At 47.5% G+C, this 20,886-nt stretch overlaps 3 protein-coding genes and 1 long non-coding RNA gene across 4 annotated transcripts in view; 2 read left to right on the top strand and 2 right to left on the bottom strand.

Moving 5' to 3' along the window:
- Positions 1-6,509, bottom strand: part of LOC142903146 (receptor tyrosine-protein kinase erbB-4) — a 194,598-nt gene extending 188,089 nt beyond the window's left edge. Inside the window, exon 1 of the mRNA XM_076048639.1 lies at positions 6,164-6,509. Coding sequence (XP_075904754.1) covers positions 6,164-6,230 — 67 coding nt within the window. The 5' untranslated portion in view covers positions 6,231-6,509. The remainder of the gene's footprint in view (positions 1-6,163) is intronic.
- A 3,120-nt stretch (positions 6,510-9,629) lies between these two features.
- On the top strand, positions 9,630-13,223 carry LOC142903154 (receptor activity-modifying protein 1-like). Its single transcript, XM_076048647.1, has 3 exons — positions 9,630-9,811; positions 11,364-11,505; positions 12,883-13,223. The coding sequence occupies exons 1-3, from the start codon at positions 9,760-9,762 to the stop codon at positions 13,136-13,138; spliced, it is 450 nt and encodes a 149-aa protein (XP_075904762.1). The 5' UTR covers positions 9,630-9,759; the 3' UTR covers positions 13,139-13,223.
- A 679-nt stretch (positions 13,224-13,902) lies between these two features.
- Positions 13,903-14,567, top strand: LOC142903156 (uncharacterized). Its single transcript, XR_012929199.1, has 2 exons — positions 13,903-14,135; positions 14,390-14,567. It is a non-coding gene; the product is annotated as an uncharacterized LOC142903156 (long non-coding RNA).
- Positions 14,382-17,868, bottom strand: LOC142903150 (putative methyltransferase DDB_G0268948). Its single transcript, XM_076048643.1, has 6 exons — positions 17,693-17,868; positions 16,317-16,477; positions 15,819-16,032; positions 15,346-15,449; positions 15,099-15,236; positions 14,382-14,586 (listed from the first exon to the last, which is right to left on the bottom strand). Exons 1-6 carry the CDS (start codon positions 17,798-17,800, stop codon positions 14,496-14,498), a joined length of 816 nt encoding a protein of 271 aa, XP_075904758.1. The 5' UTR covers positions 17,801-17,868; the 3' UTR covers positions 14,382-14,495.
- Between the last annotated feature and the right edge of the window lie 3,018 nt (positions 17,869-20,886).

Genomic DNA, 20,886 nt, shown 5'->3' with positions numbered 1-20,886 from the left:
GAGCCTCACCTCATTGCGGGGGGCTCGACACAAATCAAGCTAGATCTGACACACCGAGCAAAGTTACCCCTCTGTCTCTTTCTCTCTCTTTGCATTCTCTTAACTCTCTTGCCACTGAACTGAAGCATCCCGCATGAAGATGCTAACGCCGCCACCGCCGCCGCAGGGTCTGAAGCTCCTCCCACACACAAGTACATGACAGCTGGAGTGGTGTACAGGCAGCGCCTTGTCCGCTGAACAAATTGGTCCGTCGTAATTACAGAGGGTAGCGTGGAGTGGGGGGAGCAGAGAGATAGAGCTGTGTGTGTGTGTGTGTGTGTGTGTGTGTGTGTGTGTGTGTGTGCGTGCGTGCGTGCATGCGTTTCAGATGCACACACGAAACGAAACACAAAAAAAGGCAGTTAAAGGAGGAAAGGAGAGCAAGAGTGGTTATGCAGGAGGGGGAACAACGCAACCACACGATGGATGGATGAGAGAGTGTGCGTGTGTGTGTGTGTGTGTGTGCGCGTGTGTGTGTGTGTGTGTGTGTGTGCGTGTGTGTGTGCGTGTGTGAGAGAGTGAGGGACGCAGGAAACGACTGACAGAGCTAATGAAATACAAGTCAAAGTTAAATAAGGCTTTTTGGGCAAAGAGAGGAACTCCTCGACAGCATCATCTACTCGCCTGTGTGTGCGTGTCTTTGTGTGTGCGTGCGTGCGTGCGTGCGTGTGTCGGAAGCCCCTCAGACTCGGGGACGGAGGCATTTGTCTCTGAGTGGAATTACAAGTGGCGGGACCGGACGAACCCTCCAGTGGTCCTGAAGAAACAAGAGAGGAAAGAAAGAAGGAAAACCTGATTCCTCTGTCTGTCTTTCCTGTCCTTTCTTGTCCTCTGCCACATCGCTGCATGTGTGTGCGTGTGTGCGTGTGTGTGTGAGGGAGGGAGAAAGAGTCAAGACCAGGGAGAAAAGAAATAATAAATAAATGAGGTTGATTCAAGACTTGCCACTTTGGACAAACAATGAGAGGCCTTTAAAAGAGAGTTCCGCTGCTCTTTCACCCGCGAACTCGCATGACTTTGAGTGTGTGTGTGTGTATGTGTGTGTGTGTGTGTGTGTATGTGAGTCCGTGTGTGTGTGTGTGTGAGAGAGAGTCCGTGTGTGTGTTTGCTTGCCAGGAATATGGACACCAGAAAAAGACTTGTGGTCTAGAAACAGCGTGCAGAGTGAAAATGAAGAGACGTGACTCAGATTGCAGGACATCCAGGTCCAAGTCCTGGTCCTGGTGCTGGTCCTGGTACAGGTCTAGTTCCAGGTCCAGGTGCTCTGCTGTGGGACTGAGATCTCAGTCCCTCCTGACAGGCAGGCGGCCGTGCCGGGCTTCCAGTGGAACTGGCACTGGATTCCTCAGCCAAGGCGGCCCCTGGTGGGAGGTTGGGTGGTGGGAGGGGAGTTGGGGGGGGCAGGGGGGAGGCAGTTTTGGAAGTGCATCCTGCCAAGAGTTACTAGCGCAGCGCCAGCAACAGAGAGCGGCCCAGCGAAGCTGCTTTGGATGCTCTTCCCACTCACACGCTGTGCAGGTTGTGATTCCGCATGTAAATATTTGTGGTGGGAGGAGGGGTTGGGGGTGGGCGGGGCGGGCAGGGGCGAGGGGATGGGGGGTTAGTGGGATGCAACTTTTGCAGAGGGAACAGAAGCCCCCTCTGTGGCGAGCCAGCAAATGTCAGCGCGCAGACTCGTGATGAGGACGACGGCGGAGACGTCGAAAGAAACCTGATGTGCTGGAGATTCGCAACAGGAGCTGCTGTTGTTGCTGTGTGTGCGGATAATCATCATCATCATCATCATCATCATCATCATCATCATCATCATCATCATCATCACGGAATAGCAGAATACTGTGGAAGGAAGTGTCTCTAGCGCACCCTGGGAAAGCGTTCCTCCCGGCTGCAGGGTTTCTTCCTACTGGAGCAGGAAGTTTGTCCTCCATAGTCGTCGGAAAAAAACGAGAAGAAGTCCGTCAACACAGATTGAATTGATTGATCGATCGGAAGCGATCGGCTGCAGAGCGCTCAGTGGAGACGCTTCACAATGAAAAAGGGGGCGGGGCTATTGCCGCCGCCGCCGCCGCCGCCGCCGGGGATGTCGACGCAACCGGCAGATATCAGGTTACCACAGACGTGTTGACTAATTTGCGGCGAGATTGAATTCCTTCACCTCCTCCCTCCTTCCCCCTCCTCATCTCTCACTCTGTCAAATAAAAAAAGGGGGCCCGCTGGTCTAGACTGATGCTATCAAAAAAAATAAAGGAGAGAGATAGACAGATAGAGAGAGGGGGGGGAGAGAGAGAGAGAGTGAAAGCTTAATGAGCTTGTAATAAATTCTCATTTCCACCGACGGCTCCGCTTGCAAAGTGGCGTGCGTGCCAGCTGACAGACGCCCAGTAATTTGATACTGGCATTCAGCTGCCCCCCCCCCCCCACCCCCAACCACCACCACCCACACCTCCAGTCGCCCCCTCCCCCCATTCATCCACCCCTCTCCCCCCACCGCCGACCATCTCACAGGAGAGAGAACCCGTCTTTTAAATGTCACCCCGGCCGCACACATGCAACAGAAGCACGTGCCGAATGCAGGGCTACACACACACACACACACACACACACACACACACACACACATACACACACTAGTGATGTGCTGATTAAAAGGATTTCTTTCGAGGCAAACACACTCCGCACACACACGGACACACGCTGGCTGATGAAACCGTGTGTGTGTGTGTGTGTGTGTGTGTGTGTGTGTGTGTGTGTGTGTGTTTGATTCGCGGTCCAGCTCTGCGGCAGGAATCACAGATTCCAGGGAACATCAGCAGCTTTGATTCAACGTTTTGCCCACTTTCTGGCCCCCCGCTGAAGATGGCGAGAGGTGATGCGGCAGCCGACTCAACCCCCAACTCTGCGGGGAGCAAACAGTGCCTCAAGGAGGAGGGGGTGGGGGTGGGTGGGAGAAGGGGGAGGCGGAGGAGGGGGAGAAAGGGGAGAAAGGGGAGCGGTTCTTGACCTTGGAGACTCCAGGTACTCCAGTAGATCACGCGGACTTTCAGTCCGAGTCGCCCGTGAGGATAAGTTTTAGTTATATATTCTTTAGAAAAAACGTGAGTTCATTCATAGCCCCACAGAGACAGTCATTTTATCTCGGAATATTTCCAAAGTGGCACCGGTCCGTGAAGGAAACATCAGCAAGAAAACTGCAGCAGCTGTTGCTTCCACAAATTCTTGGAATTTCTAAAAGGTTTTATTTATCTGAGTGTAAAACAACCAGAAATGTTCTAAAAGGTTGCCCGGTTATATTTTCAGTTTGAAAAGCAAAAGCAGTGAGCGAGGGGGGAAAAAACTGCACAATACCACAGCCATTGTCACGCTGTAAGCTCGACTCGTGCGAGTATTGATCACCAGCCGGTGAGACCCGGCAGTCCCACACATAAAAAATGATCGATCCGCTGCGAGATCCCCACGGTTTAAGCTTGTGAAAAAATAAATAAATAAATAAACACATTAATAGGTACCGTCGTGGGCTGCGGAGACTGACGGAAGACTTTCTGACACCATTCAATCAATCAATCAATCAGATCGACGAACGTCAATCGGGGCTCAGTCGGCCTTTCACTTCCGACGGCGTGTTTTCAATAAAAAAATCTCTGATTTCACTGACAGGCTGACGGAGGAGATTCTGTCCAAGTCAGAGCTCAGATCTCTCACTCACAAGTTGCAGATTGGACATCGCACACACGCATGCACAAAAGCACACACACACACACACACACGTGCAGGAGTCGGCTGCAGAGATTTGTCTGGCAGCGGGAGGCGGCTGACACATCCAATCAGCGGCGAGGTGAACATCTCCAGCCTTGACTCGCCGCCGCTCTCAATGTGTTTGATCTACACGGGCGCCGGCGATGAATTTCTTCTCTCACGCGACGACGACAATGATGACGAGACACACACACACACACACACACACACACACACACACACACAAATATCTCCTCACCTGCACCCAAACACACACACACACAGGGTGAACATCCCGTGAGGCACAACTCAGATACTTCAGACGAATTTGCATCACAAATATCTCAGGGAGAGGGAGAGAGTGTGTGTGTGTGTGTGTGCGTGTGTGTGTGTGTGTGTGTGTGTGTGTGTGTAACGAATAAATAAACCAGTCCTGCTGCAGCTACTACTTTTTTTTTCTTATTTTGCTGCACACTCATTCCTGCCTGTCAGCCATCCATCCATCCAGCCTCCTGTTTAATAGGCAACATTCGGAGTCACCTCCAATTCAGGATTCACCCCACAGCCTGTGTGTGTGTGTGTGTGTGTGTGTGTGTGTGTGTGTGTGTGTGTGTGTGTGTGTGTGTGTGTGTGTGTGTGTGTTGTGTGTTGTGTGTGTTTGCTTGTTCCTCCCAGCTCTGCCTGAGATCCTCAAACCACTAGGGACCAAAGCCAAAAACCCCACCAACCTGTCCTTGAAGGGAGGAAGGGAGGGAGGAGGGAAAAAAGCTTCCTCCTCTGGTGGAATTAACCTCACAACGTCCACGAACAAGCAAACAACTTCCTGGACATTTTCCCCTACTTTTTACTCTCCATATCGCCCTTTAAAAACAAAAAAATAACTGGTTCCGTCTGGTGGTAACAAACCCCAAAAGACTTAAGGAGATCTGAGTCCAGCCGAACAGAAACACTTGAGGCGTTAAAGTTCTTATTGATCAGGGCTGAGCACTAATAAATCTGGCTGCATGGGCGGTGGGGAATGGAGGAGGAGGGGGGGGGGGGGGATAAAGAATAAAATAAAAATAAAAAAAAGTTCTGCACAGCACAATTTCCAACTTCAAAGCCTCCAAAATGTATTGGCTCCGCTTCACAGGCGCCTGCTGCTGAGATTTGGTTGCGTCATCGGCAACATAACACGCGCACACACGCACGCACACACAGGCTGCGAACTATGGCGAAGAACCGCAGATGGAACATGTTCCCGCGAGCTCAAGAACCCGGCTAAACTGTGCGCAAAACATCCCGTGGGGCGAGCAGGAGGGTGCGCGTGTGTGTGTGCATGTGTAAGGTGGGGCGCCAACATAACACAACAGAACACACAACAAATACCATTAACTGCACAATAAATCGCCTGTCGTGTCGCGCAGCGTCCTAACAAGTCTTAATGGGGGCCGCGGCAGCAGCGATATGAGACGAGAGCGAGAGCGGCGCGGGTCCTGGGACCCGCACCGCGGGGGTCCCCGCTGATAAAAAGATGATATTTTCTTCTTTCTTTTTATTTCCCCAGCCCTCGGTACATCTGGCAAACCTCTAAATTATTCACAGACATTAAGCAATGAAATAGAAAGTGTGCCACTGGTGCAGCGGAACTCAATTTACATTAATCAGCGCAGTCCATCACTGCCGACTCGGGAGGTATTGGAATTAAAACACCCTGACAACCCGTCTGGACGCTTTTTTTGGAGATGTGGCGAGGCACAGAGGGCCCGGGCGGGCTTCGAACCCCAGACTCCCGTGTAATGGCCACGCGCGCTTAACCATTCGGCCGGAGGGATATCCCCTTGGCCAAGTGGCCAGGACCGCCACTGTCACAGAGACCCCCACACACACACACACACACACACACACACACACACACACACACACACACACACACACACAAAAATATATACATAAATAGATAAAGATATTCGACGCAAGATTGGCCAACGATCATTCACCGCAACACCGTTTTTTTTGCGCACACAGTTGCGCCACAAACAAGCGCGGAACGGGAGCAAAATAAACAGTCAGCGGACGAGTTGAGGCTTTTTTTACGCAGCGCTCCCGGAGGGGGGTGGAGGGGGGTGTTCTGCCGGTGCGCTGCAGGTGCGCAGTGGATTGATTGTCAGATGGGAACTTGTGTCAAGTTTGCGGTGCGAGGCTACCAGCAAAACGCAATAAGTGTGCGCGCGCGAAGACAAACATACACACACACACACACACACACACACACACACACACACACACACACAATTCGTCTTACAGGGCGCAGCGCGCAAACAGGTGACAGGCTGTGTTTTTTGCACATTTTGTTCTTGTAGTTGTTGGTTGTTGTTTGATTCTTTAATTCCCCCCAAACGCATCAACTCACCTGACTGCGCTGAGCTCCAACGGACCATCGTCGCCAAAGTGACGAGGACGCACGCGGGGAACTTCATCTTTCCGGGGGTGGTGGAGGTGGAGATGATGGTGGTGGTGGTGGGGAAGGGGGATGAAAAACACAAAAAGGGGGGGCTGCTCGTCTTCTTTTTAACTCCCGTTAACTCACATGTCCAGTTCTCATATCCTTTCTCGTCGGTGGCTTCACTCACACACACGCGCGGGCGCACGCCAACAAAAATGAAATCCCCACCAAAAAAGAAAAAGAAAAAACAGAAGGTTCGCTCTTCGCGGGAAGGACGACGTTGCCTTGCTGTTGTATAGTTGATTTTTTTTTTTTCTTTTTTTTTTTTTTTTTTTTTTTTTTTTGCGCAGCGCGCCTCCTTGTTGTGTTAGTTAATCAGTCCCTCGATCGGCCGGTGCTCTGCTCGCGCTCCGCCGCGGTCACTCGCACATCCACTCCGCGCACTGCTGCCATCGCGCCGGTGGCTGAGGAGGGAGGGGGGGTGGAGGGAGGAGGAGGAGGAGGAGGAGGAGTGAGGAGTGGAGTGGGAGGGGAGGAGGGGGCAGTTGGAGCGTGATCGTTCGCGCGCGCGCGCGTGTGCAAGCGTGGCGTTGGTGGGCGTGTGTGGATGACTACACGCACGCCTCCCCCCACACAGCCAAGCCCCCCCACCCCAACCCCACCACCACGCGGTGAGTGACGCCTCTGTCAACCAATTACACCGAGAGGCTGCGGAACGAGGCGCGTTCCATCTCTTTCTTTTTGGGGAGGGGGGAGGCTTGAGGGGGGTGCGGGATGATGGAGGAGTTGGTGGGCCGCCCATCTCACTTATCACCTCCTCTGATTGGCTATTTGGCCGCTCCGCAGCTGTCAATACACCTGTCAGCAGCTCGGTTCCCCACCGGGCGGTGGCGGTGGTGGGGCTCCTTCTGCACTGCACAATCCCGAGTTGCGACGACGGCACAGGCACGCGCGCGCGCGCGCGCGCCTATATAAACGCACAAAATGCACTTATTGTCAACGGGTTCGTATCCAGGCAGCACCGCAAACTCTCGCTGCTGTGAGAGATGATCTAATAGCTCGCAGTAATAAGAGGTGGGCACTAAGCAGGGCCGGAATAAAGTTGAGCAATTTTTCAAACTCGGTGACTTTCAAGGAAGGGGGCGGAGGGGGGTTGTTGGGGATGGGGACGGGGGGCGCCTTAAAACGGGTCATTTCACAGCAAGTGAAATATAATTTGCTCCGCTTGTATTTGGATATTAGCGGCGGGCTCCTCCAGCGGTGGGCCACAGCCGATAAACTTTGATGGTGCCGCTCTAATGGGGCCGCAGTGGCGGCAGTAAAGCATCCCCAGGGCCGCTCGTTTCACAGGGGGCCGAGCCCCGGAACCCCCCAGCCCCCACCACCCACACCCCACCGGGACCGCAGGGTGTGTGGAAACTCAGCCGCATCGACCGACTGAAAGCCACAGCTCAGGGTCCGCGATCCAAGATGCCAAGGTTTCATTTTGACTCCTCTGCCGCCATCTAGTGGATGTTCTAGAGAAACGCTCGACAGAAGTTTGCAGCAAACCCGACAATTTTGTGCAAGAAAGCACTTCGAAAGAGAACGTGTTGCTGTTATTTTATGATGGACTGACAATCAGGATCATGTACATCACGCTGATGTATTGAAAATATGTGAAGAGAAACACTAAATGATGATAACGGTGATGTGTTGCCCACAAGGAAGAGTTGATTTTTTGCCATTTTTAAACAATAATTGCATGTTAATCTATAGGTCCATCATTCCACCTATCAATTTGACTCACCAAGAATTAACAAAGTGCTTCGGGCCATATCTAAACAGGCAACGTCTTAGCTCTTCAGTTAAACATTTTTACGTGCGCAGAGTTTGTCGGCAGTTTATTTATATTGTTATTTCATCTCCCTGCTGAGTGGAGTAACTGCTTTTATACGGGGGCCCTTGTCTGGTTCAAATATGCCTTTTGGCAAGCACTGTTAAAATATGTAGAAGACTCTTGGGTATATTTTGTCTTCTAAAAAAGAGAAAAGAGGGGGGGGGGGAGCCCACATCAACAAACAAATCCGCCAATTATAAAGTGAACCTGAGGGAGACAGGCTGTCAGTCGGCATTCTACAAGAGGAGAAGACGTGGAAAACATTTACTTGAGCTACGGGATTAATCACACACACAGAGACACACACTGACACAAATAGACACACACACACACACACACACACACACACACACACACACACACACACATGCAGGCAGACAGTCTCACTGGGTGGCAGCAGAAACGCAGAGCAGCCGTGAGAATACTAATGAACTGTCATATCGTGTTGCTGTGCGTGTGTGGAAGGGGGAAAAAAGAATCTCTGCAGATAAAACATTCAATTAGGCGACGGCGCGGGGTTCACACGGCAACGCCAGCGTGAGACGGGAAACCGGGATCTCCGCCGCGGATTAAAGCTTCCTCTCCCGTCGTGTGAGACCGGGTGTCGAGGGAAAAAAAAAAGAAAGGAACGTGTCAGAAAAGTCTATTAGAAGGTGAAAGGAAATTTGTCAAGGTGCGGCTAAAGGACGCATCCGCGGTGATAAAGGTGCAGCAAAAGACATAAATTGCTCAATTCCAAGAGGTGGAAGTTTGGTATTTAAAGCATCCAGCGCTGAAAACAGCATATTTAGCCCTGTGTTTACAGCATTCAGCTGGAAAACGATGCTCTATTGAAACTTTATACAGCTGTAACGGGGACAAAGACGACACCTGACCAGGAGGAGGGGCTGCCACGAACAAACACCATCCCCGCCCCGCAAAACACCCTAGGCCCCCGCAGAGGCATCAGTGAGTCCCTTGATGACATGCAGAAGTGGGAATAGAAATATAGTTTCAGGATGACTGTGACTTTTAGGAAACAATGGTGAAGTGAATTCTGCATTTTATGGCACCTTTAACACAATTTCTTTACTAAAAAACAAAAACAAGTTTTATCCAGAAAATTATTTTCAGCCTTCGAAAAGTCTGAGGCCCATCCGCCCACATCCTCTTAAATCTCTCCAGTCAGTACATAACGTGCCTGCGCTTCCCCGTGAGGGTTTAGATTTGCATGGAAGGCCAATGAATGAGTTATGTGCATCCTAAGTGGATGTTTCGTTTTGTTGTTGCTCGTTTGTTTTTTTTCTCCTCTTCTTCTTCACTATGACAATTCCCCAGGATTAATTTAGTCTGGGATTAATTTTAGTCAGTCTGACTTTGTTTTGTCCCCACCGGGTGTTGTGCGAGCAGCTGGAGGCGGCGGGATCAGGTGACAGTCTATAAATAGGAGTGGCCGAGGGAAGGCTGCAGAGCCCCAGCAGTCGCACCTCCAGCTCCCAACTGCAGTTCTTCACACACTCACAGTTTTCCGTCTGTGGACGGGACGGGACGCAACTCCGCTCTGGTTGGAGCCCTAGGAGAGGAGGAAGAGCAGGCGGCGGAAGAGGGGGAGGAGGAGGAGGAGGTAGAGGGAAGTGTGGAGCACGTGTGGTTGATCAGCTCCAGGGATCTGCAGGCAGGAAAGGTGTGAAACGGAATTGTGGGAATGGCTGCGGAGACCATGTCGCTCCTGAAGGCAGCACTTTTGTTGATGGCAGGTGAGTTTTTCTGTTGTCAACTTGGACTTTTTTTTTTTTGTTCAGTTCTTCTTCCAGAGTTTCTTCTTTCAGGAGGCATCTTCACACACATCCAGGTTCTGTTGGGAAGTGACTCAACATGACGCTGTGTATGTTGCTACTAAAAAAATAAGTTTTCCCCAAGAGTTCCTAGTGAGTCTATCAGGTCCTCTGATGGCGTGCAAGCATGCGTGCAAGGCTCAGATCATATTGACGAATATTGTCACCTGCATGCAAGAGGTAAAAATAAATAAATAAATAAAAATAAAAAAGGAAGTGTAATCGCAGGGTTCCTGGATGACAGGCAGGCAGACTAATTCCTGCCAGACTGTCAGAGTGGTTGTTCCTCTCAGCCGGAACACTGAAGGAACAGAAACTGAAGTCAAAGAACAAGGCAGGTCTGTCTTCTCATGCGTCAGGGTTTGTCTTGATGTTTTTTTTTAAATGAAACAACCAGGAGCGTTTCTAGGCAGACACGACCAAGGCAGGGGGAGGACAGGAGGGGTGGGAGGAATTGTTTCGTTACATCTTTTAATTCTTTCATGGGGTCACGGCAACTTTATAATTTAATAATTATAACATTTATTAATTTTTGTCTTGCTTTTTATCAGTTTCTATGATTTTTTAACCTGCTCTACAGCACTTTGCCTATACACATTTTGGGTTTTAAGTTGTTGTGTTATAATTTTAAGTTTACATTTTTTTGTTTCACTGCTTTATGCACTTGCAATATAATCTAATGTAATAGCATGAAGAAAGTGAATCTGAATGCATATGCACATTCTGTTTAGTTTATTTATCTTTTTTAATGTCAGTCAGGGGGAGGAGCTGGCATTTGGGTGCCAGGATGGCTTGAAAAACACCAACGGAAACAACATTACTGCATATAATAACGAACAAGTGCTGCTATTATGTGAAAGCGGCTGCCTGGGGCGCTGGGTTCTTCTCCTCAGAGCCTTGAAGGAGACAATCCAGACAAGATTGGCAGGGGGACAGCACTTAATCAGGCCGCTACAGGCCGAGATCTGCAACAACAACAGCAACAACCTGTTGTTGTTGTGTGTGTGTGCATCGGCCGCCAGCTCAGGGCCGCTCGTCCTGCAGGACGTCAGCGGTCGGCCTCTTCGGCCGAGAAGCTGTTTAAGGTTAGACAAATTGAAAAAATCTATTTTTAGTGAAGCCTGGTAGGAAAAAAGAACGCAGCCACCAGGATATGACCTCATCAGCCGCCCAGGCTTCTTCCTAATTAGCCGGAAATGAGCAGCAGCATGTGACCTGCGCTGAGCTGCGGCGGTGAAAAAAAAAATATAGGAAAAGATCTTTTGTGTCCGGAACAATAGAGACGCGGTCGCTTCCCATCATCGCACCGAGGCCCTTCCTCTGAGTTCCTCCTGGGGTTGAAGCATCCTCCTCTGAGTTCCTCCTGGGGTTTAAGCATCCTCCTCTGAGTTCCTCCTGGGGTTTAAGCATCCTCCTCTGAGTTCCTCCTGGGGTTTAAGCATCCTCCTCTTCCTCCCTCCCCATCCTCCGCCAGTCCAGCTCCTCCCACCGCCGGCGTCCGGCTGCAGCCGCAGTTTCTACGAGATGACGATCCGCGACCTGTGCCTGGCCGAGTTTGAGCAGGACATGGCGGCGCTGGACCGGGGACTGTGGTGCAGCTGGCCCGACACCATGGAGTGAGTTCCCATCAAGTGCAACGAGTGAATGAGTGAAGAGAGATTTTGAAAAAAAATCAAAAATAAATTATTATTAATAATAATAATAATAATAATAATAATAATAATAATAATAATAATAATAATAATTCAATACTATTTTCTAGCCAATCTTGCCAAAAATTTAGAAACATGCAGCAATCAGGAGCTGCAAAAGGAGTCAGCTAATAGGCCCCTACAAGTAATTAAAAACTACTAAAACTGCAAAACTTCTTGGAGATAAATACTGCAGAGAAAAAATTCAGACTGCTGAGATTCCAGAGGGATTCCTGACCACAGGATGTAAACCAATGCACTACTAACTCAACATAAAAAACTTAAACGCTGCCGTGCAATCAATCTTTTAAGAGTTGATCAGAGTCCAGGAGCCCCGCCGTCAGCCAAAAGCGCTCTGTCCTTGAGAAATGAAAATTGTGCGGAATGCCAAAAACGCGAGCTGAGATCTGCCGATCGTCCTTAACAGGACGCGACTCAAGATGTTTTATTCATCTGAAACGTGAAGGAACTGTGGCTAAATTTCCAGGAACCTTTGACGCCGATCTTGAATCTCTCAACCCCCCCTCACCAAGTCACTTGGTTTTAATTTAATTTAATTTATTTTAAGAAAAATAAGAATAAATAAATAAATAAATAAATAAAATACATTTTTTTTGTTTCAATTAACGTACCGCTCACAGAAAAAAAAAATCCAATTTAGAAACATACGGTGACGCAAGACTTTTGGCACAATGCCATTTTTTAAAAGCTAAATGACAGTGCTTTTGAAAAATGGCAAGGAACAATACCCCTTTGTGATGTCATTTCTGCTGGAGGCTGCAAACAAAGAGCCAGAGACACTGGTTCCTATGCAAAATTTAATGCAAAAATCTGAGTTTTACCTCAGAGACTGTGTGTTTCCTGCAGACCTGAGGTCAGTTTGGATCAATTCCCACCATCAGAGCTGAATCAGTCGAGGTGATGATACTGGTGATACTCTGCTAGGAATGCACGTCTGTTCCCACCCAAACCCCGCCAGCGGGACCACCTCCCATTTATACAGCCCTGGCTGGTTATATTTAGCTGCGTTAAGCCCGCTGGTAACTCTAGCCGCTCCTTTTCCTATTTTCCGACTTACAGGAAGGGCCGAGTCTGCCCTGAGCGGAAGGGCAACTCAAAGACACTTAGAGGGGACTGTAGCTAAAGCTAAGGACACATAAGTGCATGAGTCTCTCTGGGTGACAACACTCATGTACGATGTTAAAGAGGAAACCACGTCGCTAAATAACCACCCGGTGTGTGTGTGTGTGTGTGTGTGTGTGTGTGTGGTGTGTACGTGCATTCTCCATCGCCCCTCTGCAGGACTTATGAGGAACTTACGAACTGCACCTACCAGGTGGCGCTGCGGGTCGACTGCTTCTGGCCCAACCGGGCCATCGACCACCTCTTTGCGCAGGTCCACCAGCACTACTTTGCCAACTGCGCTCTCACCGGCCGCCTCCTCCACGACCCGCCAAGCGGCGTCCTGGCGCCCTTCATCGCCGTGCCGGTGCTGGTCACCCTGCTCATGACCGCCCTGGTGGTGTGGAGGAGTAAGCGCACCGAGGGGGTTCTGTAGACAGTCCAATCGAGGTGGAAAAAAAACCAAAAACCAATTCTGGACTCGCAGAGGACGAGCGTGTATGTTATTATTATTATTATTATTATTATTATTATTATTATTATTATTATTATTATTATCATTATTATTATTATTATTATTTCAAGTGTAATATAATTGTTGATGTAGTGATATTTGCAGGACTTTTGACTTGAATTGAATATGTAATAAACATTGTGTCTGGTGTAACTCCACCAGCCAGGTGTTCTGCCCCCATCTGAAGGTAACTTGTTTTCATTCCATTTCCCAACACATGTGGAGGGTCAACAGAGTGTCATTTGTTGCAGGGGACCGTAAACAAAGGGCTAAATGTGCTGTTTTTTGGAGATATGTAGGATAATCAACGGTGTTTGGATCCTCCACTGAGGTCCAGCATGAAAAAAATGTGTCTTCATGACAAAAAATGGAATATTTGATTGCCCTCATAATAAGATAATACTTAATATTACATGAGAAAGTGCTCCTTCTGAGTTTAAAGTCAATCGGTGAATTCAGTAACCAAGACCTTGTCAAAAAAAAAATCTGCGGGAAGCAAGGAACTCGCCGAAGACAATATTTTTCACAGTAAGATGGCTCCATCGAGTGGTCACTCGCTGGAATTGAGGCTAAAATAGATTTTCCTTTACACAGAGGTTGAAAAAGGACCTCACATTCATCACATTTCCACACAGAGTTGCAAGATTGAAATACTGAGCAAGTTAAGACTGCACTGTATCCTTTATTTGAACATATTTCATGTTAGAATGCACAAAAGGAGAGCTGGAATAAGTCATATGTGACCACATAGGACAAAAACAACACTGATGTGAGTATTTTTAGCTTGTAGGATGAAGATTTGTGTTAGTTTGTATATAACCGTTGGCTAAAACTAGCCACATTTTTGAGATGAGGATGGATTTTCAACAAACAGTGTTTTTCAAGAGAATCAGGAGTTAGATTAGTACAGTATCGTATAGTATGTTTATATTTATATACATATATATATATGTATATATATATGTATATATATATATATATACATATATATGTATATATATATATATATACATATATATATATACATATATATATATATATATATATATATATATATATATATATATATATACATATATATATATATATATACATATATAGTTAAAATATTTATTTCTTGAACTTTACGGCCATGTGACCATATATATGTATATATATGTTATATTTTAAAAGTTTCTATAATGTGATTAGGATTATTACCAAAAAGAGATATGTAATAGAAGAATTGATTATTGTAATTATTAAGGGTAAGATTATTTTCCCAAGGGCGAGGTTTTTTTCAGAGAGGTTTACGCGCGAGCCAGTAGAAATACTTGACGACCACTGTGACTTCAGAGTCGGGCGAGGACACCTTCATTGCCTCCAACAACCTGAGGTGGAAGACACGAAGAATAGAGGCCTGGCGCTTTAAAAGAGCTGTACAGCTGTTTGCCACATCTTTTCCCAGGAAGGTAAAAGGATAAAATAGAACATTTTCCTTTTAGACCACGCAAGAGAGAAGAATCAGGAGATGAAAAGTAAATCTGTATATCTTTCAAACTGCCACATAATTAGGTTTTCTTTCTTTTCTTCATATAATCCTTAAAAAAAAAAAATGTCAGCACTTTCCCGCCATATATTTTGCTTGCTGGGCTCTTTTGGTCTATCGGTGGCAGAGCAGATTAATGAACGTCACGTTAGAAAACCTCCACAGCTGAGATCAGCCTGTCGATACTTAGCTTTCCTGAGTAATGTTCAAAAGATTTTTAAATCATTATTGGTGATTTTTCTTTTCTTTTTTTGCAAATTGTTCATAATCATGATTCATGATTTATTTTTATTGTATTATATAATATCATAGGAGGACCGTGTCCAGCGGAGCTGAGATCTCGCAAACACTGACCTGGTCCTGATGTGCTGGGAGAGGCGCTGGGCCTCGGCGGGATCCTTCTTGAGCATCACCTGGTAGTTGGAGAAGGTCTCCACCATGCCGATGTAGCCGTTCAGTGACACCGTCCTCCTGAGCCGGAAACACTCGTTCCTGGTGAAGGAGGAGGACAGCAGAACGTGTGAACAGCTGTGGATTCTGTGGAAATTCTGCAACCTTTTTCCAACTCTGGAGGATGAACACGTTCTTTTTGGAAACCCACCACTCTTTATCCGGGTATGGGCACGACGCAAACATGTCGGTGTAGATTTTGACCGAGCTGGAGCCCAGGTGGGGGTTCCGGTAGGGAAGCAGGGCGGTGTAAAACTGGGCCAGAGGAAAAGAAGACTGGTGACACTCACTTTTGGAACTTTGGATCAGTAATTGAAAAACTGAAACGCCAGCAGCAGATTCTTACAACTGCTGCATCATTTGCCTGTTTAATTAGCAGGAACGCTGACCATTCTATACTTATTATTATTATTATTATTATTATTATTATTATTAAACAAATAACCTATGCAGTATTACAATACACAGGCAGAGTTGCTAAAAGAAAAAAATAATTTCCCAGAGAAAAATCCACACTATAATCCTTTTTAGCGTACCTCCAAAACTGTTAGCCTTACTCAGAATGAATTCATCTTTATTCCAGATGTTTCTGCGGGGAAAGTTAAGAGTCAACATGGTCGGCACCTCCTTGCAGACGTCGTTGAGCGCCTCGGTGGTGTTGCCGTGCTCCAGCTCCATGTCCATGGTGTAGCTGAGCAGAGCCAGGCATCCGCCTGGCCTCAGCACCCGGTCGGCCTCCAGCAGGAACTTCTGCCGGTCGAACCAGTGCGCCGCCGTCATGGACGTCAGGAGGTCGACCTGGCCGGCGTCCACGGGCAGCTGCTCTGCTGGGGACTGCCTGAGAAGGGAAACCAGAATTATCATCTAACGGGGAAAATATTAAAAACATAAAATAGGATTTCCAAACCTGCAAGTCACATCTTTCCTACTACTAAGTAAGTACGAAAAAGTGTTTCGTAAGTCCAAAAGGATATTTGTGTCTAATTTTATACAAAGAATTATTACTTAAGATATCCAAAATAGAACCTTAATTTATTTTTATTTTTTTTTTCCTACAATTTTTATTGTTTTGACAAAAATGAAAAGAATCCAAATGTTCATGGCACAATTCAAGCGTCTTACTTGTAGGTGACGTTCGGCGGGCAGCAATTGACCAGCGCCATCTCCAGCTGGGCGGGGCTCACGTCCAGGCCGAGGACCTTGGTGAAGTATGGCGCAAGGAGGACAGTGCCCTGGCCCGAGCCGCAGCCCACGTCCACGGCCAGACCGAAGGGGCCCGGAGACTGACGGACACAGCCGTCACAATCATTGAAAATAAATAAGTAGATAATGACTTCCCCGGCACGCGGTTTTCCACTCCCCGACAGCAGCAGATAAATACGTCATATGTGCGCGGCCAAATTGGCGAAACAAATGCAATAGTTTTGTTTGTTAGTTTGTTTTTTTAATAAAAAAAAAACAAACAACAACACACAGGCGTGATAGTTCGGTTGGGGTTAGAACCGTGCATAAACCGTACCAACTAGTACCGAGCTTTTAGCGCTCGACTCACCGAGAAGCGGCAATATCGTAAATATTTATGAACAGAATTAACAGTTTTAATAATTTCACCGCATTTGCCCAATTAAAAAACAAAACAGGGGAAATAAGACAGAACTAACGCATTGGCAAGCTACGTGACTGCTTCATGTCAATGAATTTGCATATGAATGAATTAGCACAAACACGACATTAGTTGAATTATGAATTGAATTATCATGACATGAATTAACACAAACATCACAATCAACAATATCAAACACGGCTGTTTTTATATATGTATATTGAATTCAATGGCTGTGTTGTTGTGAAAACATTCATTCAAATAGCGTAAAAAAACAAAACTTACGCCGGCGACAGCTGGCTCATTAGGTGTGTTGAAGTGTGGTATCAAAAAAATAAGTGAGCACTTCCGGTTTGGTTCGAAGGACGAGACCAGGCGAGAACGTCAGGTCCATTTCTGGTCCAGCCTATCCAAGATCTAAGCCTGGCGCTTTGTTTTTTTGTTTGCTTGCTTGCTTGCTTGCTTGCTTGTTTTGTTTTGTTTTGTTTTTTGTTTTTTGTTTTTTACAGAGCCAGCATTGTTGACTTGCATCGAAAATCAATCTATAAAACATAACGAATACTCAAATAAATCAGTGTGAAAAACGGAACCGTTACACTTATCCATTACTTTCCCTGAAGAAGAGAATAAAAGCTTCATAGCACAAAATTTGGAGAAAAATATTTTGGAAAATTTGCCGAAAAATCAAAAATATTTTAACTTTAAAAAAAACAAGGGTTTCAAAATACATTTTCTAAACTAAACTATTCACAATACCGCCATGGACGTCACTCGTTTGTTATGAGTTTGGCCTTGTGCAAAGCCACGGTAGTTTTACAGCCATCTCTTTGCTATGCAAATTAGTCAATCAAAGTCTAAGGTTTCTAACAGCTCGAGGTCAAAGGTCACACTTTACCTTTTTCTCCATGTAGCTGATTATGGTGCTGATTAATTCGAGGGGGGTCACCCTGTAATTCAGGTATGCAGAGGCATGGTCTTTACCCTCGAAGAGACGCACAGCCATGTTTTAGTGCTGGTTTGCTCTGCAGCGAGCAGGTCTGGATGAAGCCTTCAGTCGGTGCGGCCGGATGCCTTCCTGCAGCTTTTCCTCGAATTGCACATTAACACGGCGGTTCACTGGCTGGAAGCCACGCCTTCTACACCGGTGGCCAACAACACAAATCTGCATGCAACCAGAGCGGGGCTGGACTGGACTGAGGCCAAGCAGTTTGATTAACCCTTTGAGGTCAGCCTCACACTGAACCTACTGCAAAAACAACACAAGTGGGGGGATTATTTTCGAAATACTTTCAAAAAATAATAAAATATAATAATAAAATAAAAAACAATAATAATAAAGAAATCAAAAAGAAATCACTACTTCGTGGAAATGTCAAGAAAGCAAGAAAATACATTTTTGCACATGTAGTTGCACAAGAACAACAGCAGATGACAGCACACTCAAAGTAAATTCTGGGGCTTCAACCTTTCCCAGCCCACCAGGTTTTCCAGGATTCCAGGTACTCTGTCAGCAGTCTGGTGGAACTCTCTAACACAAAGTCAACCTTTTTGTTCCGCCAACATCCTTGAAGAAGTGATGCCTCAGCACATTCCCAATCCACGGAGCCACATTTTGCATGCCGGGCTGCTCCGTCCTGTCAGTGGCGTGTCGGCCGGAATTGATGCTGATTATATTATCAAAGCACTAAAAAGGCTTCTTTTTTTTTTTTTTTTTCGATTAATAGCCAAATGTGTGAGATGGAATTCAAAGAGCTATATATATTTATTTTTTTTGGCACCTGTTGATGCTGATAAATGGCCCCCTGAGGGGACGGTTATAGTTGGAGGTTAATATCACGCGTATTTCTGCATGGCCAGCCGGCCGCAGGTGGAGTACTTGTGCAGCGCGACACCATCTTCTGTCAGTTCCACTCAGTCCTGCCAGAGAGGAATAACTTCATCTGCTGCAGCTTTGCATATATGGCTGAAATCATCAAGTAGGCGGTGAAATGCGCCAATGGTCTGAGGTTCTGGGCTCCCTCATCGAGAGACCTTTGACCTCGGGATGCCATCGTTGAAGCTCCTTTGCCCCTGACAACCCAAAGGTGGCAGTGTACACTACCCACTAAACAGCGCCACCTGGATGCTGCACTTGAAACAGAAACACATCAAAAACCTTGACTTTGAAAAGTAAAAAAAAACAAACAAAAACAAAAAAAATCAATATCTGCAAGTGAGGCAAAAACAGCGCGTCTTGCATAACCGAGGACTGAAATACACTCGGGTGCGCTTGCAAGGCCTCACCAGCAGGTGGCAGCAAGCGCCCGACCTCCCCGACCAGAGAGGGCGAATTGGGAAGGCTGCTCTGCAGGGTGCACGCATGGCTGCGTAGTTACTTGTAATTCCTGGCCAGTGGGTGTTTGCTCAGCAATCAGCCCCACTCTTCCTCCCTGCCTCGCCTCCTCCCCCCCCCACCACCACACCCCCCTTCTTCGCTCTCCTGTAACCGCACTTCCTGTAACGCAAACGCCCGGCGCACGCGGGGAAACGAGCAATTTGCCTCCGATAATGGGAGCAGATCTGTTTGCGGTGAATTACTCACAGGAGGCAGAGCGGTTGCAGCAGGGTGGAGGGGGAGGGAGGCGGGGGAGGGAGGCGGGGGAGACGCGATGCACCTGATGCAGCGTCTCCTTATTTTCAGTCACGTTTTTTGGGGGGGAAATTATTCAAGCCGCGGCCCCAAAATGTCAGCCGAGGGTTTCTCACCACCCATCCCCCCTTTGCGTTTTCTGCCTAATCAACAGGCATCGATCCTAGACTCCCCGCTCCCACTCAACCCCCCAGCCTCCCCACCCCCCGGCCTGATCCGATCAATAGGCCGCGGTCTTGCAGCGGGAAGGACGGCAGAGCCGAGCGCCCTGAAGACGGCCACGACGCCTCGCCACCTCCTGACCCTCGGTGCTCGGCCTCGGCGTCGTCGCCTCGATCAATGGGCTTTGATCGAGGCTGTCAGCTCGCCGTGCATGTCTCAACAACCCCTCCCCACCACCACGCCAACCACCGGCCTCCCTCCCCACCCTCGCCCTCCTCCCTCTGCTGTTGCTATGTAGACAGGAGATGTGAAAAGTGACCCCTCAAATCTCACTTGGGGCCTCACTGCCAAGAAAGAAAAGAAAGAAAAAGGGGCCCAGAGAGAAAGAGAGAGAGAGAGAGAGAGAGAGGGAAACAGAGAAATGGTTCTACAATGTGCTGGAAGTTGGAAAAAAAAAAGTGTATTTATACCCGCAGAAGAATAAAATGTTGAGTGGAGAAATGGCAGAAAAGGAGGATTAAAACGTTCAGGAGCAGCTGTGCACGGTGTCGACAAAACTGGAGTTTGGCCTGAAATACACACACACACACACACACACACACACACGCGCACACACACAGTTGTAAATACCTGCGCATCTATTTCTTCCTCCACTCTGACAGTGTGACGGAGACGTGCAGCGGCATTTGTGTGCGTGTGTGTGCGTGTGCGTGTGTGTGCGTGTGTGTGTGTGTTGGGGGATGGGGGTGCTGGTAGTTGTTGCTGCTGCTGGATGGATGGATGGGTATTGAGAATAAAATCCCCACTTCCCTGCGGAAATCTCAGCAGGTAAAAGCAGATTGCAGCTGTTGGATGAAATCCATGAATTTGGAAACAGCCTCGCTGCCGCTGCCTCTTTCTCCTCTCTTCCCGCCTCGCTGCTTTTTATTTTCTTTTGGCGGAAAAGGGAAATGGGAAATTTGTCATGACTTTTCGTGTTTTCACAACCTCCACCAGCTTCCTCCTTCCCTCGTCTGTTTTTTTTTTCTTTTGTTGCTTTCTTTCGTCGCTAGTTTTCAATGCTAATATTGACAATCCCCCCTGTGAAAGCAGACGGTGGGAAGATTATTGGCTATCATTCATGAAGTAATTTTACAGCTTTTATGGAAGTTTAATCATATTTCTGTGTGGGAGCCCGAACTCTCCTCCGCCGTCTTTTACGTTTTTTCGTTTGTTTGTTTTTACTACTACGTTGTGCATTGTGCGCCATTGTGCGTCGCGGCAATCTTGGGCAGGATATGAAGATCTTAAATCCTCGT

This window comes from Nelusetta ayraudi, unplaced genomic scaffold, assembly GCF_046127955.1.
Source record: "Nelusetta ayraudi isolate G7.1 ecotype Tasmania unplaced genomic scaffold, CSIRO-AGI_Nayr_v1 ptg000106l, whole genome shotgun sequence".
Classification (NCBI taxonomy): Eukaryota; Metazoa; Chordata; class Actinopteri; order Tetraodontiformes; family Monacanthidae; genus Nelusetta; species Nelusetta ayraudi.
Note: the sequence above shows the minus strand (reverse complement) of the source record. Positions and strands in the feature narration are given on the sequence as shown.